The sequence below is a fragment of the Bison bison genome, unplaced genomic scaffold, assembly GCF_000754665.1.
Source record: "Bison bison bison isolate TAMUID 2011002044 unplaced genomic scaffold, Bison_UMD1.0 scf7180017864063, whole genome shotgun sequence".
In the NCBI taxonomy this organism is placed as follows: Eukaryota; Metazoa; Chordata; class Mammalia; order Artiodactyla; family Bovidae; genus Bison; species Bison bison.
This window is the reverse complement of record NW_011494635.1, coordinates 14,412,990-14,427,459: the sequence shown is the minus strand read 5'-3', so window position 1 is coordinate 14,427,459 and position 14,470 is coordinate 14,412,990. Positions and strand designations below refer to the sequence as shown.

General features: G+C 45.2%; 1 protein-coding gene across 1 annotated transcript in view; it reads left to right on the top strand.

Annotated features, from left to right (window-relative positions):
• TGM3 (transglutaminase 3) overlaps positions 1-14,470 on the top strand; it is a 43,073-nt gene that overhangs the window by 9,333 nt on the left and 19,270 nt on the right. Inside the window, exons 2-7 of the mRNA XM_010836521.1 lie at positions 2,667-2,834; positions 3,168-3,410; positions 4,025-4,143; positions 5,497-5,625; positions 8,606-8,783; positions 8,891-9,026. Coding sequence (XP_010834823.1) covers positions 2,667-2,834; positions 3,168-3,410; positions 4,025-4,143; positions 5,497-5,625; positions 8,606-8,783; positions 8,891-9,026 — 973 coding nt within the window. The remainder of the gene's footprint in view (positions 1-2,666; positions 2,835-3,167; positions 3,411-4,024; positions 4,144-5,496; positions 5,626-8,605; positions 8,784-8,890; positions 9,027-14,470) is intronic.

Below are 14,470 nucleotides of genomic sequence, written 5' to 3'. Positions count from 1 at the left end.
ACCCTCCAGGTCCATCCATGTTATTGCAAATGGCAAAATTTCATTCTTTTTTATGGTTGAGTAGTATTTTATTGTGCATACATACCACATCTTTTTATTTATCTGTTAATGGACACTTAGATTGCTTCCATAGCTTGCTATTGTAAATAATGCGGCTATGAACATTGTATCTTTTTGAATTGGCCTTTTTTTATTCTTTGGATAGATATCCAGGAATGGAATTGCTGGGTCATAGGATAGTCCTATTTTTAGTTTTTTAAGGACCCTCAATACCGTTTTCCATAGTGGCTGTACCAATTTACATTCCCTCCAACAGTATACAAGGATTCCCTTTTCTCCACACCCTCGTCAACATTTGTTATTTGTGGAGATGCCTCTGCTCTTGACACAGCGCTAGCAAACAGTGCTTAAGCCTTGGCAGAAACCAGCTACAGATGGGAATCCCTGCTGCCCCCCATTCCTTAACCTGTGCTATCAGAGGGCTGTCTGGGGACATATTTCCTGTTCTCAACCCATGGTTGAGAATAGTGAGCTTCTCCTGGGGAGAAGACACACATCCTTTTGGATTTGGGAGTGGAGAGGAATCTCTGGGGAGACTTGTGTGACCTCAGACCACTGTACTTAAGAGCTCTTCTTTTTTCTAAAGCGAGACAGTGAGTAAATCTCTACCAAATCCCATGCACAGATGATAGTAAGTGCAGTTGGTAAGAGGCAGGGTTTAGAAGGTGGGGACTTTGCCCTAGAGGGTCCTAACTTTCAGCAAGCCAGGTCTCTGCAGGTCATATAGAGCTTGATGCTTGCCAGAGACCACCCAAGATCTGAGCTCTCACCGTTCAACATTTATGGGCAGGAATGTTCATCTCCCTCTGTCCCACCTTTCCCTCTGTGCCTTTCTCTTCAATCAGTAGATACTTGGCTGCATGAATGTTTTCGTTTCCCTGAGTTTAAGAAAAAAAGCTTTTTAATTTATTCTTTCAATAGTTATTTGCTCAATGCATAAATAAATGAGTGGATGTGTGAATGAATGACTCTTTAATACACTGAGCAGGTGGCACGATTACCTTCTAAGCCTGCTTCAGCAGCAACCTTGGTTCATCACCCCAGATTCTGCATCCCACTTGAGTTGATGATGAGCCTGTGCCCACCCCTGGAGCTGCTTGGAGGATCCCCAGCCCCAGGCCTGCCCTGGAGCCATGCCCTCTGTCTCCCCTTTCTCTTCCAGACAAGACCTCTGCTCCAGCCAAAAATACTCCTGCTCTTCTGGGCCTTCGGTCTCTCTGCCTGTTGTCTGAAATGCGCTTGACAAAATTCTCTCTTCCTTCAAGGCCTGGCATTTTCGATGAATTTTTTTTCTGATTCCTATAACTGAAAGTGATTCTTGCCTGCATCTCCTAGACATCTTTTTGGGTTGGGGGAGGAGATTGGATTTCTCTCATCATTCATTCTGACATGTTGTATTATGCACTGCTGAAGCTCTTTGAGGGTTAAAACTAATTTTCATACATTTTCACACCCCAACATGTGCCTTACATAGTGTCCTACAAATAACAGGTAATCTCTCTATAAACATTAATGAATACCCCATATACACCTTTCCTTATAGACTAAATTTGGAGCCCTAGTCATGAAGGTCATTGCATGACATTAGTTTTATGTTTGTTTGTTCATTTAGCCCTTCATTTGTTTATCTGATTGTCCTAATCTAGTCAAGCAATGTGCCAGGCATTAGAATATAAAGATACAGAAGGCACATTCTAATGAACAGAGGCAGACATATATAAATAAGAGTTGAGTCGTCACACTCCCATCATAGCTGTGACCACATCGTAAAGACAGAGACCAGTTTCATTTGCAGAAGACTGGATGTTGTAAAGTCTCAAACATAACTCAAAGGAATTAAATATCTCAAAAGCTTTAGAAAGGTTGAACTCCTCATATCCCATGGAATCTCTCATAACCCTTCTCAGCTTAGCTCCCTCACCTACACAATCATCTGAGAAGTTGGAGGTAGATTTTGAGGCATTTGTCCTCAGGGTCTTATCCAGGGATCTCATGGCTTGAGACCACTCTTGCCAGTGAGCCTTTGAAAGGCCCTCCAGGCCAGTGGTTTCCCAATCTCTGGGCCTCAAAATGCTTCCTAGAATCCTCCTCAGCATCAGGGGCATAGGCCGACAACAAGGTGTTGCACATATAAAGTACAGATGACACGGTAATCATTTGCTGGGTGTTGGCGTGATAGAAGGCACTTGGCGTCTGGGAAGACACAGAGGAAGCCAAAGCAGGGCGGTAGATTCAAGAGAAGCGGCCTCCTCCCGGTCCTACGTGTGCCACTGTCTACAATGGAAGGAGGATAGCGTGGACAGAATGGCTTACTCAGTTTCCTCGCTGGTTGGGGGAAGCTACTTCCTTGAGGGCTGAGTGACAGTCAGCCAGGTGGCAGGGGAGGCGAGGTAGTGTGTGCAAAGCATCAGCCACCTGAAAATGCGGGTGGGAGTAGGTTGTGAAGTGCTTGCCATCTTGCGTTTTAATGTGATTTTTCCAAGAAGATTCTTCCCCAGCTAGCCCTGTCCAAAAGCTGTCTCTTTGGTAACTTACACCTTTTCCTATATGCCACCATCCCTTTTCTCCCAGTATCTCAAGTCCTCTTTTCTGTCTCATGGCTTTAGGACTCCAGAGTGTCGACTGGCAGATAGCCTCCAACCGGCAGGCACATCACACAGAGAGGTTCTACGGCAAGGATCTCCTGGTACGGAGAGGCCAACTCTTCCAAGTGTCACTGACCTTATCCCAAGGTCTCAGCTCTGGAGCACGTGTGACATTCACAGCTTCCACAGGTACCTGCTCACTGCTCCCTGCCCCCCTCCCACATACACACCTTGAGGAAACCTTGGGGCTGTGCATCCAAGGGGCGGCGGCGGTGGTGGTGGCCTCAGGCTCTAACCCAGATCTACCATTGACTTAGCAGAGTCAAGTTTCACCTATCTCTGAGGGTCACAGTCTTAACCTCAAGAGGGATTTGGACCATGTGATCTCCAGTTGCTTCCAGTGCCATAACATGCTGCTTCTTTGTATAACATCTCCCAAAGAATCTCTGCAGTTATACTGGGATCTGGTTTCTCCACAGTCAGCCAAGACTACTTGGTTTCCATTGTCCTATGTCTTTCCAGGGCCTTACCCCTCAGAGTCGGCCAATACAAAGGCTGTGTTTCCACTCTCCAATGGGACAAGTAGCAGCGGCTGGGGTGCACAACTTGTGTCCAGCAGGAACAATGTTCTGAACATCTCCATCCTTAGTCCTGCAAATGCACCCATTGGAAGGTACACGCTAAACATGCAGATCTCCTCCCAGGGCAGTGACTCCACGCTGAAACTTGGGACATTCATACTGCTCTTTAACCCCTGGTTGCAAGGTAGGCATCCAAACACCCACACTCCCAGCCATCAGCTAAGGGATGTCCATGGAAAAGAGATGGAGGGAATGATTTTCATGGGCTCAGGTTTGATTAGGGGAAGTTTGTGGAATAGGGGACGAGCACAGAAGCTAGAAGTCAGAAGCCAGGGGTTTTGGCCCAGCTCTGCCTCTGAACCCACTATGTGAGTCTGGCAGTCTCTCTACCCTTCTGAGCCTCAAATTCCTCACCATTAGATGGACAGCTTGCTATTTCTGGGGCTATTGCAAGGATCTCATGAGTTTTTGAAAACTCTATAGTATGGTGTCATGACTACAGCATCATTCTGCAGCATGGAGACAGCTTGTGCCCGAAGAAGCAAGTTTTTCATTCCCAGAGATCTCATTTTCAGATTCTTAGGTCATCCCAGCTTCTCTTTCAAGTTTATGGTTCTCATGATATGACGTGGAAGCATTTTAGCCCAAGGCTTCATTCCTCAGTGGAGTTGGGGGAAGGGTTGAAGGTGTGGCTTGCTCCAGCCACCATGTGGGTACTCAGGACTGAGAAAAGGACGAGTCTCTATAGTTCTCTGTAAGATTCTATCCCCTGCTATCTGTTTTTTTCTTGTCAAACAGCTGATAGTGTCTTTATGAGTAACCATGCTGAGAGAGAGGAATATGTTCAGGAAGATGCTGGCATCATCTTTGTGGGAAGCACAAATCGAATTAGCATGATTGGCTGGAACTACGGACAGGTAAAAGGGTCATAGAGGCTGGCAGTAATGTCCCTATTCTACCCAAAGAAGCTCCACAGCAGACCCCACAGATAGGTGGCAGTTCCCAAATCTGTCCATTTGCCTGCTTCTTATTTGTTCATCCATTCATTGATGACCTACTATGTGCCAGGGGCCAAGGTACACCTATGGATACAGGAGATGGATACGACATATTTCATGCCTTTGAAGAGGTCACACTTTCATGGGCAAAACAGACACATAACTAAATTGATGCAACAACGTGTTATTGGTACCATGATGCATGAATGAAGATAAGGCCCAGTAGAGACTTGCACAACAGTATAGTTTCTGTTATTCATTCCGCATCATAATGTGATGAAATTTCCTTGGTGTGAGCATTCGACCTTCCAAGGGTCCTATGGTACTATGACATCTGAATCCACAGAATTCCCGAGTTTGCTCAGCTAGCCACATCCAGGGATTCCCTCCATATTTTCTTCTTTCCGGCAGACAAATGAAGTATTTCAATGAAGCACCTTGGGTGGAGTGCCATGGATGTCCAGCAGAGGGTGGACAGGTGCACATTCTGCCATGTCCAGATCCCTTTCTGGAGTCAACCAGGGCACATCTGCCATGTATTCCATCTTCAGTATAATGCCATATATTTTATATGTTGAGTTTTAAATGTTGTGTTCTGTGTTAAATTTCATAGAAAAGAAAAAGGGGTGGGGTGGGTGCACTGAGGGGTGGAAGGGAGGATATTTTTGATGGGGTGATCTGGGAGAACCTTGCTTAGAAAGGAACTTAGGATAAGAAACTTAATGGAGACAAGGGAGCTGGATAGATATCTTGGGGAAAGGCATTGGAGGAAGAAAGAACAGCATATATGAAGACTCTAAGGCAAGAAAGAGCTTGGCCTTCTCCATTTTGTGAAAATGGCTTCAAATTCCAATTTTAGTGAGACACTTTATAATCAGTTCCCCAAAGTCTAAGTGATATGCTAGAGATCAATGTCAGAACTAGATGGAAACTTTGAGATGTGCTCAGCCTGATCTCTTGTTATACAGCTGGTGAAATTAAGGCCCAGACAGGTCAAGTGACTGCTCTCGAGTTCGTAACAGTGAGGGAGTCTCATTAAACTTGAGGGGCCTCAGTACAGGGCCTTGTGTACAGCAAGAGGTCTGGATGAGTTCTCAGGGTTAAAGGCCAGGTGGGTGGTTGTTCCTCAGCCTCTCAGTTCTGGGGGCCATGGAGCGGGGGCTGAGATATGGGCAGTGCCCGTGGCTCTTACCAGCATAGCCTCCATGCCCTCAATTAGCCGATACTACTTGCAATTTCTTTCATAGTAACATATGGCCCCATTTTGAACAGTTTGAAGAAGGCATCCTGAACATTTGCCTCTCAGTCCTGGATAACAGTCTGAATTTTCGCCGTGACCCTGCTACGGATGTGGCCCGCAGAAACGATCCCAAATATGTTGGCCGGGTTCTCAGTGCAATGGTGAGTGATGAGAAAACCATAATAACTAGTTGTTCCCCTATATCAAACTCAGCTATGGGTTAGGCACAACCACTCATCTTGTTGGTTGATGTCTCACAAAATAAAGTTGGTGGTTATTATATCCCCGTTTTGTACACACAGAGTATGACACACCTCTAAATTAAAGGACTTGCCTGAGACACACAGGAGTGAGTGGCAGAGGCAGAACCAGACCCAGGCTGCCGGCTCCCAAGCCCTTCCCACTGTTTTGTGAGGCCTTCCTCAGATGACAAGGACTTGATCTGTGGGGGTCTACCAGGGCTGGGAGGACACAAACCTGAGACATTACTCCATCCCTGGGGCTCCTGGGGAAGGGGCTATGCTCCTTTGTTCTGACTCATCCCCTCCTCAGCACAGAGGGCTTGAGTGCCAGCAGGGAGGACAGAGGTTGACATGGTCGTCTTCTGGATGGGGAACCTGATGCCAGGGGGCTGAAGGAAATCACTCACAACTTAGCTTTCGAGTGAGTCCAGCCAGAATAAGGCCTCCAACTGCCCGCCTGGAGCCACCTTCATTCACCCACTCCCTCCACGTGAGAAACCTACCCCACCTATCCAAACACACACATTAGCTGGACACATACACAAGCTGAATGCTGGAGGAATGCTCTCTACTCAGTGGGTAGAAAACATCTCCATCAGAAAAATGTCCAAACAAGGGATAACCTGCTCAAAAGTTAGAAAGCTAAAAGTCAGAGAGTTTTGAACTTTAACCCTCTGAAACTAAACAATTACTCAGAAGTGTCAACTTCTGTGTGTGTGTGATTAATGGACTAGGCATTTCCAGTCTTTTTGGAGCTGGAGAATATCCAAGCTAATGAGCTAGTTACATGGTTAATTGAACGACCTCCTGACTACATGGTAGATATTGGGGGTCATCAGACAGGGCTTCTTAACTTGGACCTGGCAGGACAGGTGTGGGGAGGCCCAGAGAGTGTGGAAGCACTGAGGAGACGGTGGGAACCAGGGTGGCAGGAAGAGTCCAGAGAGGGAGTGGACCTGGGCTGAACCTTGAAAACCAAGTGGTCCTAGAAGGGTGGGATTAAAGCCCAGGCCAAGGTCTAGGAAAGCTGGTGTTTAGGCCACTTAGAAAGTTGAGCCTCCTCAGCTCAGGAGAGGGTGGGGGAGGAAGCTGACTCCAGCAGCTGCTGACTCACTCCAGCCCTCGGGACAAAACACTTGATCTCAGAGCCAGGCTCCTCAGCTGCACCTCCCTGCTCTCTCTCCAGCCCTCCTGGTTGGGCTGGACCACGAGCTAATTATGGCCTGTGTGGGGCTTTGAAACACTCGGCTTTCAGTCAGAGATGAGCCTGTGATTACCACACTGGAGGCTGGAGCACCTGTGACTCAAGAGATGGAGATGGGCCATGCAGTCTTCCATCTTGAAGGAGCCCCGTGGCCCTGATCCTGTGATTCCAGCCCAGCCATCCTGGAGAGGGTGCAGAGCTTACCCAGCACACAGAGGGGCTGTGAAGGCTGGGTCAGCTGGTCGTGGGCAAGGATCCTTGCATTTCCAGACTGCTGGTTCTCACAGGCCTTGTCTTGTGACCCCCACAGAGTGAGGGAGCAGTTCTGACTGTGACGTAGGGGTAAACGCTAATCAGTTTCATGAGGGTATACTTGCTTCTTCTGTTTCCTGTGTTGGAAGGTGAGCTTGAATGCATCGGCTTGTCAGCAATCCCCCAGCTGACAAGCAGCCAGGCTGGGCTCGTGACTCAAGTTTCTCCTTCTTCTTTCTAACTTTTTTTTCTTCTTATTTGGCTGCATTGGGTCTTAGCTGTGGCACCCAGTTGTGGATCTTCGTTGCAGTGCACAGATTCTCTCATTGTGGTGCCTGGACCCAGTGCAGCTCACAGGCTTAGTTGGTCTGTGGCACATGAGATCTTAGTTTCCCTGACCAAGGATCAAACCCACATCTTCTGCATTGCAAGGCAGATTATAACCACTGGGCAACCAGGGAAGTCCCTCTTTTAACTTTTTATTATAGAAAAGTTCAGACATTCACAAAAGTAGAGGAAAAAGTAAAGTGAACTTCTGTATGCCTGTCACCGGCTTCATCATACCTACCCAAGGCCAGTCTTGTTTCATTTGTGTCCCCTTCTCCATGGATTATGTGATAAATTCCAGATATCACATCATTTTGTCCCTAAATATTTCAATAGGAGTCTCTAAAAGACTCAGACTAAGAGATTCAGGTCTCTTGATTTCTAGCCTAGTGCTCTTTTCATGTGACTTATTCAAGAATCAAGGGCTTCCCAGGTGACGCAGTGGTAAAGAATCTGCTTGCCAATGCAGGAGAAGCAGGAGACATGGGTTTGATCCCTGGGTCAGGAAGATACCCTGCAGATGGGAATGACAACCCACTCCAGTCTTCTTGCCTGGAAAATCCCATGGACAGAGGAGCCTGGCATGGAATTGCAGAGTCAGATGTGATTGAGCACACACAAAAACACCCAAATACAAGAATCATGCATTAAGCTGAGTGAAATGAATGGATGGATGAAAAGCGGAAGTCCATCTTTATTCTTTTCAAGAATAAGTTAGTTGCTAAAGTTTTAAAGTGATCTTTTTAGAAGACCAGGACACCAAAAGAGAGCTTCAAACTATGGATCTTCAAGTCAGGTGGCAGCAGCCTGCAAGTTCTGGCCAGGAATTGACTGTGAGCTGATTTTCTACCCCTGCTTCATCACTGACAAGCCATGGAGCCTTCATTTTCTCTGTGAGCTGGGAATGACATGTGAATTAGGGGCAAACATGGCCTGTTAAGGAAAGCACTTTCAAATTCATAAACTTCTTGATACCCATTATCACAATTATTATCCAAATTGCCCAGAAAGACACTGAGACTTGAGGGAGTCTCCCTTCTTTAACTCCTTACCTTGCCCCCTGAATTCTGCCTGTCACTCTCTGTGCTGATTCCTTTGGGGTTTATTCCTTCCCAGATCAATGGCAATGATGACAGTGGCGTGATTTCTGGGAACTGGAGCGGTAGCTACACTGGTGGCCGGGATCCTAGGAACTGGAATGGCAGCGTGGAAATCCTCAAGGAGTGGCAAAGATCTGGCTTCAGGCCTGTCCGATATGGCCAGTGCTGGGTCTTTGCTGGAACCCTCAACACAGGTATTCTGGATGAGGTGTGCCTTTGCTGGATGGGTGGGCAGCAGTGGGGGGCCCCCAGGTACTGTCTCCACTGCACCTTGAGTCCTTAGACTGCCCTTGACTTGCAGTGTTGCGATGTTTGGGGATTCCCTCCCGAGTGATCACCAACTTCAACTCAGCTCATGACACAGACCAAAACCTCAGTGTGGATGTCTACTACGACCCCTTGGGACGGCCCATGGACAAAGGCAGTGATAGTGTGTGGTGAGTATCTGATCCTTTCTGAGCACCAATCCGAGCAGCTTCTCCCTAGCTCTCCCCAGCTCCTGTGACCAGCTCCCAACAGGAATCAGGAGGCAAGTACCATGTCAACACATGGTTTAGAATGGAAATGCTGTCATATCTTGGCCTTTTGGCTAAGATTAAGTGTAGAAAGGAAATGCCGAAGCTAGCAAGACCCAAAATAACCCTTCTCAGAGTTCTGCAAATGCTGATGGTCCATTTTATCTTGCCACCAGATGAAAGCTCTGATACCAGTGAAAAATATGATTCCTGGGCTCTGTGAAACTGCCCTGAATTTATAGGGGCCCCTAGACCCTATGATATTTTGGAAGAGAAACATTGAAATCATTGATTTTCTAGTAAGAAGAATAATGTATGTCATTTCAGGCAACCCATATGACTTAACGGGCTTTCTTAAAGAAAAGTGACATATTTTCTCATATATATATATATATATACACTTTCTTTGTACCTTGATTGATAGAATAAAATGTTAGCTTATTCTGGATTTCAACTGAAAATAAGAAACTTTATATGTAACTGGAAATATATATATTTCTAAACCATAAATATGACATGTGCATATATGTGTGTAATATATAATACATGCTAACTGAAAGTAGCTTATCTAAAACTTACAGACAAAAAAAAAAAATAAAAATAAAACTTACAGACATAGGTCTATAACTTTGTATAGCTGCTTATATACATAAAATAGATATGGTTACAGCTATTTAAGGTTATACCATATGACAAGTTATTACCAGATGGCAACTGAAAATAATTGTCTATATGTGTATATACACATAGATGTCTACGTATATAAAGTACTACATGCATATGTCAATAATCCATTGTTTGAATTATATTATATGAAAATAATTATGTCTATATGTGTATATATACATAGATGTCTACGTATATAAAGTACTACATGCATATGTCAATAATTCATTGTTTGAATCCTCAAAGGATATACATATAATAATCATTCACATGCATATACATGGCTAGATAACTTAATAACAGACGTCATCTTTCTTCCAAATGTTCAACTTTGAGATAGTCTCTGCATAAAAAATTCTTTATTGCTTATTATTCCCAGAATAAGTAGATGCAACTTTACTGAAATGTATTTAGGGTAACTAATAGAATAAAGTCAATGGAATATTAAAATTAACAGAAAGAGATATTAAAACAAATAAACAACAGCCCACACCAATAATGGCACTGAATACTGTAAGCATCCCCTCCCCTCTGAAGGGAGGGACGCGTATGTAATTCACCCAAGGTCACATGGATGCTAGTGTTTAATGGGGGAGAGAAAGTTTATTTCAGATGTTTTTCCTTAATCTACACATGCATAATGTTCTCTCTAGTGATGCTGCTACTTACCGTGAGGTTGTGTTTTCCAACTTCTCATAAATGAATGTCTTTTCTTCTCCCTGTTTTTTCCTTTTGTTATTGTATCCAAAATCCCATTGCAACCTTTTCTGATCCTTGGGACAATGCCATTCCTGGCTTTGTCTTCCTTTAGAAAAAGAGATGCTTGTTCCAACAAGATGACTGATTTGAGGGAAAGGGTGGTCCCCTTAGGCTTAACCCTTCTGTAATTATCCTGCACACTAGGAACTGCAGAGGGGTCAGAAAGCATAAGGCTCAGTCCTTCTGCTGAGAGCATTTCTGGTGCTGTTAGTGGACAAAAAGTGGGGAGGCCATTAGAGGCTATTTAGTGATGCAGTCAGAGAAGGCAATGGCACCCCACTCCAGTACTCTTGCCTGGAAAATCCCATGGACAGAGGAGCCTGGTAGGCTGCAGTCCATGAGGTCGCTAAGAGTCGGACACAACTGAGCAGCTTCACTTTGACTTTTCACTTTCATGCATTGGAGAAGGAAATGGCAACCCACTCTAGTGTTCTTGCCTGGAGAATCCCAGGGACAGGGGAGCCTGGTGGGCTGCCGTCTATGACTGAAGCGACTTAGCAGCAGCAGCAGCAGTGATGCAGTGTGCCAGACAGTTAGTACTGTGGGAACTCAGAGAGGGAGCCATCAAGGAAGACCTCCTGGGAACAGAAAGTTGGGGCCTTTGAGCTGAATTTGGAATTAGACCTGAGATCTCTTGGTTACTGGTTCATGCTACACATTAGCTTCATAATTTATTCTAAATATAATCACCTTGGGGCAAGTCTGGACCCCTGGAGACATTCTCTACTGTCATTTCTGTTGGCTTCGCTGCAGAGTGTCAGGCCGTAAAACTCTGATTTTTCCTGGGGGTCCCTCATCAGAACCCTCCTCAGAAAGCAGTGGGTGCTGAGCATTCCCCCTCCTCCCCCTTCCCTGTCAACTGTGGGTGTGGAACCAGCACTGGATGGTGTGTACACAGGGATTCCTGAACCCCAGTTCCAGTCCCACCACCATCTAACTCTAGAACTTGTATAAGCCACTCCATCTTTCTGGCCCCCAGTTTTCCCATCAGTGAAATGTAAATGTTGGCTTGGAACTAGATGTTCGCTTAAACCTCTTTAACTTTTTGATTCTGTGACTCTTCAGCTCACCCTACTTTTTGAGTTAGAGCTACACCTCCCAAGAGTCACTTCAAAGTGGTTCCTGCCAGGGGTTGGAGGGAATTAGCTCACAAGTCATTTTATGCCTGGAGTGAAATTACTAACCTATGTTTTTTCCTTGCCTATTATTAAAAGGACAGTTTGAGTTTGGACAGAAATTCTTCGATCTGAATCTGTATGTTGCAAAGGTTAAAAGCTTTTACAACCTTGTTCAGATTTGCCTAAAGTAATAGAATGTAAGGATCAAGTGAGGTTAAGCACCTGAGAATGCTTAATAATAAAAACAGCAGCAACAATAATTTGCTGAGCAATTGTGCTTCAGGTCCCTTTCTGAATGCCTGCATGTACTCTCCAGAAACAATGAAGTAGGCGCTATTGTGATCACCCCATTTTACAGCTGAGGAACCTGAGACATAGTGTCATTCATTCAAGGGCAGATAACTTGGAAACGATGGAGCCTGGATTTGAACCCAGGCCACTTTGTAAACTATGAAGCACCAGAGAGATGCCAAAGAATGTTATCACTATTCCTGACTGATGTTTGAGAAATCTGACCTCATAACTTGAGATTTTCCAGAATAGGGGTTGGGACAGTGGCTGGACATCAACCAGCTGAAGAATCTGGGTTCTTTGGTTCACACTTAGGTGGCAAATGAAAATTTTCTATGACACTAGATGCTATCTCAGGGTTCAGTGGGGAGAAACGATTTGCCCAAAGTAGAACTGAAATAGTGTCCAAGCTAGAGGTGGACACAGGTATCTGTCAATAAGACTATTCCAGGTCAAAGAGCTTTAAGATCTCTGAGGGATCTTAGAGAGGGACCCACTTATCTCATGCCTGAGAAACCAGAGGCCCAGGGAGAAGCACTGGTAAACAACTGGAGACATTTGGGTGCTCTCAATAAGTGTCTAACTTTATGTAAGTTCCTTAACTTTCTGTACCTCAGTTTCCTGTCTGTAAAATGAAGGGCTAGGTCAGGGGACCTCAGCAATTTCTTCTGGAGCTCTCTTTGAATCACATTATAGCATCCAGTGGGGTCTGTTTTCTTCTAAGCCATTCTGCTCATGCCAGTGGTTTGACTTAAAAGGCACAAGGCTCCGGAGTTTTTACTTCTTTGGAGTCGGGACACTCTGGGAAAAGCTTCTTTATTACGGCTCCCCTCTGTACCACTGTGAAGGAGGTCTCTGAAGCCTGAAAACAAATATTTTAGAAAAGTTTGGCCAACTTTATCTTAATCTTGACATTTCTGGCTTGTTTTCCTGGTTCATTTGACTTGATCCCCCAGTTTCTCAAGTCACAGATTTGACTGTATTTGTAGCCTTTACAGAGCTCCGAGGTGGAAGGCAAATGGTGATTGCTCATTCTTGTGGTCAGGGAAGTGGAGTTGGTCAGTACTGGAGAAGAACTGTCATAACCCACACCCTTACATGAGCCCTAACTCCTAAGGCATCTATCTCTCCGTGGCCACCAGCCTCCACTACTAGTTAGCCAGTCCCCAAAGTAGCTGGAGCAGCTTGCTTAGACCCACAGCACGGAAACCAAGGCTGCAAGAGTGGCAGGGCTCCAGAACAATTCAATTCAGAGAGCATGATGCATGAATTGCATGTCAAACCCCACACTGGACACTGGGCAGCAAGCAGAGTGAGATACGCGAACCTCACTAGAGGAGTTCCCAGCTGCACAGGAAGCTGGGCGATTGTGGTACAGAAGTTAAATCAGAGACAGCATAGAGGTAGGGTTGGCACTCTCTGAGTGTGTTCAGTTCAGTTCAGTCGCTCAGTTGTGTCCAACTCTTTGCAACCCCATGGGCTACAGCATGCCAGGCTTCCCTGTCCATCACCAACTCCTGGAGTTTGCCCAAACTCATATCCATTGAGTTGGTGATGCCATCCAACCATCTCATCCTCTGTTGTCCCCTTCTCCTCCTGCCCCCAATCCCTCCCAGCATCAGGGTCTTTTCAAATGAGTCAGCTCTTCACATCAGGTGGCCAAAGTATTGGAGTTTCAGCTTCAACGTCAGCCCTTCCAATGAACACTTACAACTAATCTCCTTTAGGATGGACTGGTTGGATCTCCTTGCAGTCCAAGAGACTCTCAAGAGTCTTCTCCAACACCACAGTTCAAAAGCATCAATTCTTTGGCCCTCAGCTCTCTTTAGAGTCCAACTCTCACATCCATGCATGACTACTGGAAAAACCATAGCCTTGACTAGATGGACCTTCTTGGCAAAGTAATGTCTCTGCTTTTTAATATGCTGTCTAGGTTGGTCATAACTTTCCTTCCAAGGAGTAAGCGTCTTTTAATTTCATGGCTGCAGTCACCATCTGCAGTGATTTTGGAATCCAAAAAAGCAAAGTCAGACACTGATCTTAGTTTTCTGAATATTGAGCTTTAAGCCAACTTTTTCACTCTCCTCTTTCACTTTCATCAAGTGGCTCTTTAGTTCCTCTTCACTTTCTGCCATAAGGGTGGTGTCATCTGCATATCTGAGGTTATTGATATTTCTCCCAGAAATCTTGATTCCATCTTGTGCTTCTTCTAGCCCAGCGTTTCTCATGATTACTCTGTATATAAGTTAAATAAGCAAGGTGACAATATACAGCCTTGACGTACTCCTTTTCCTATTTGGAACCAGTCTGTTGTTCCATGTCTAGTTCTAACTGTTGCTTCCTGACTTGCATACATATTTCTCAGGAAGCAGGTCAGGTGGTCTGGTATTCCCATCTCTTTCAGAATTTTCCACAGTTTGTGGTGATCCACACAGTCAAAGGCTTTGGCATAGTCAATAAAGCAGAAGTAAATGTTTTTCTGGAACTCTCTTGCTTTTTCGATGATCCAGCAGATGTTGGCAATTTGATCTC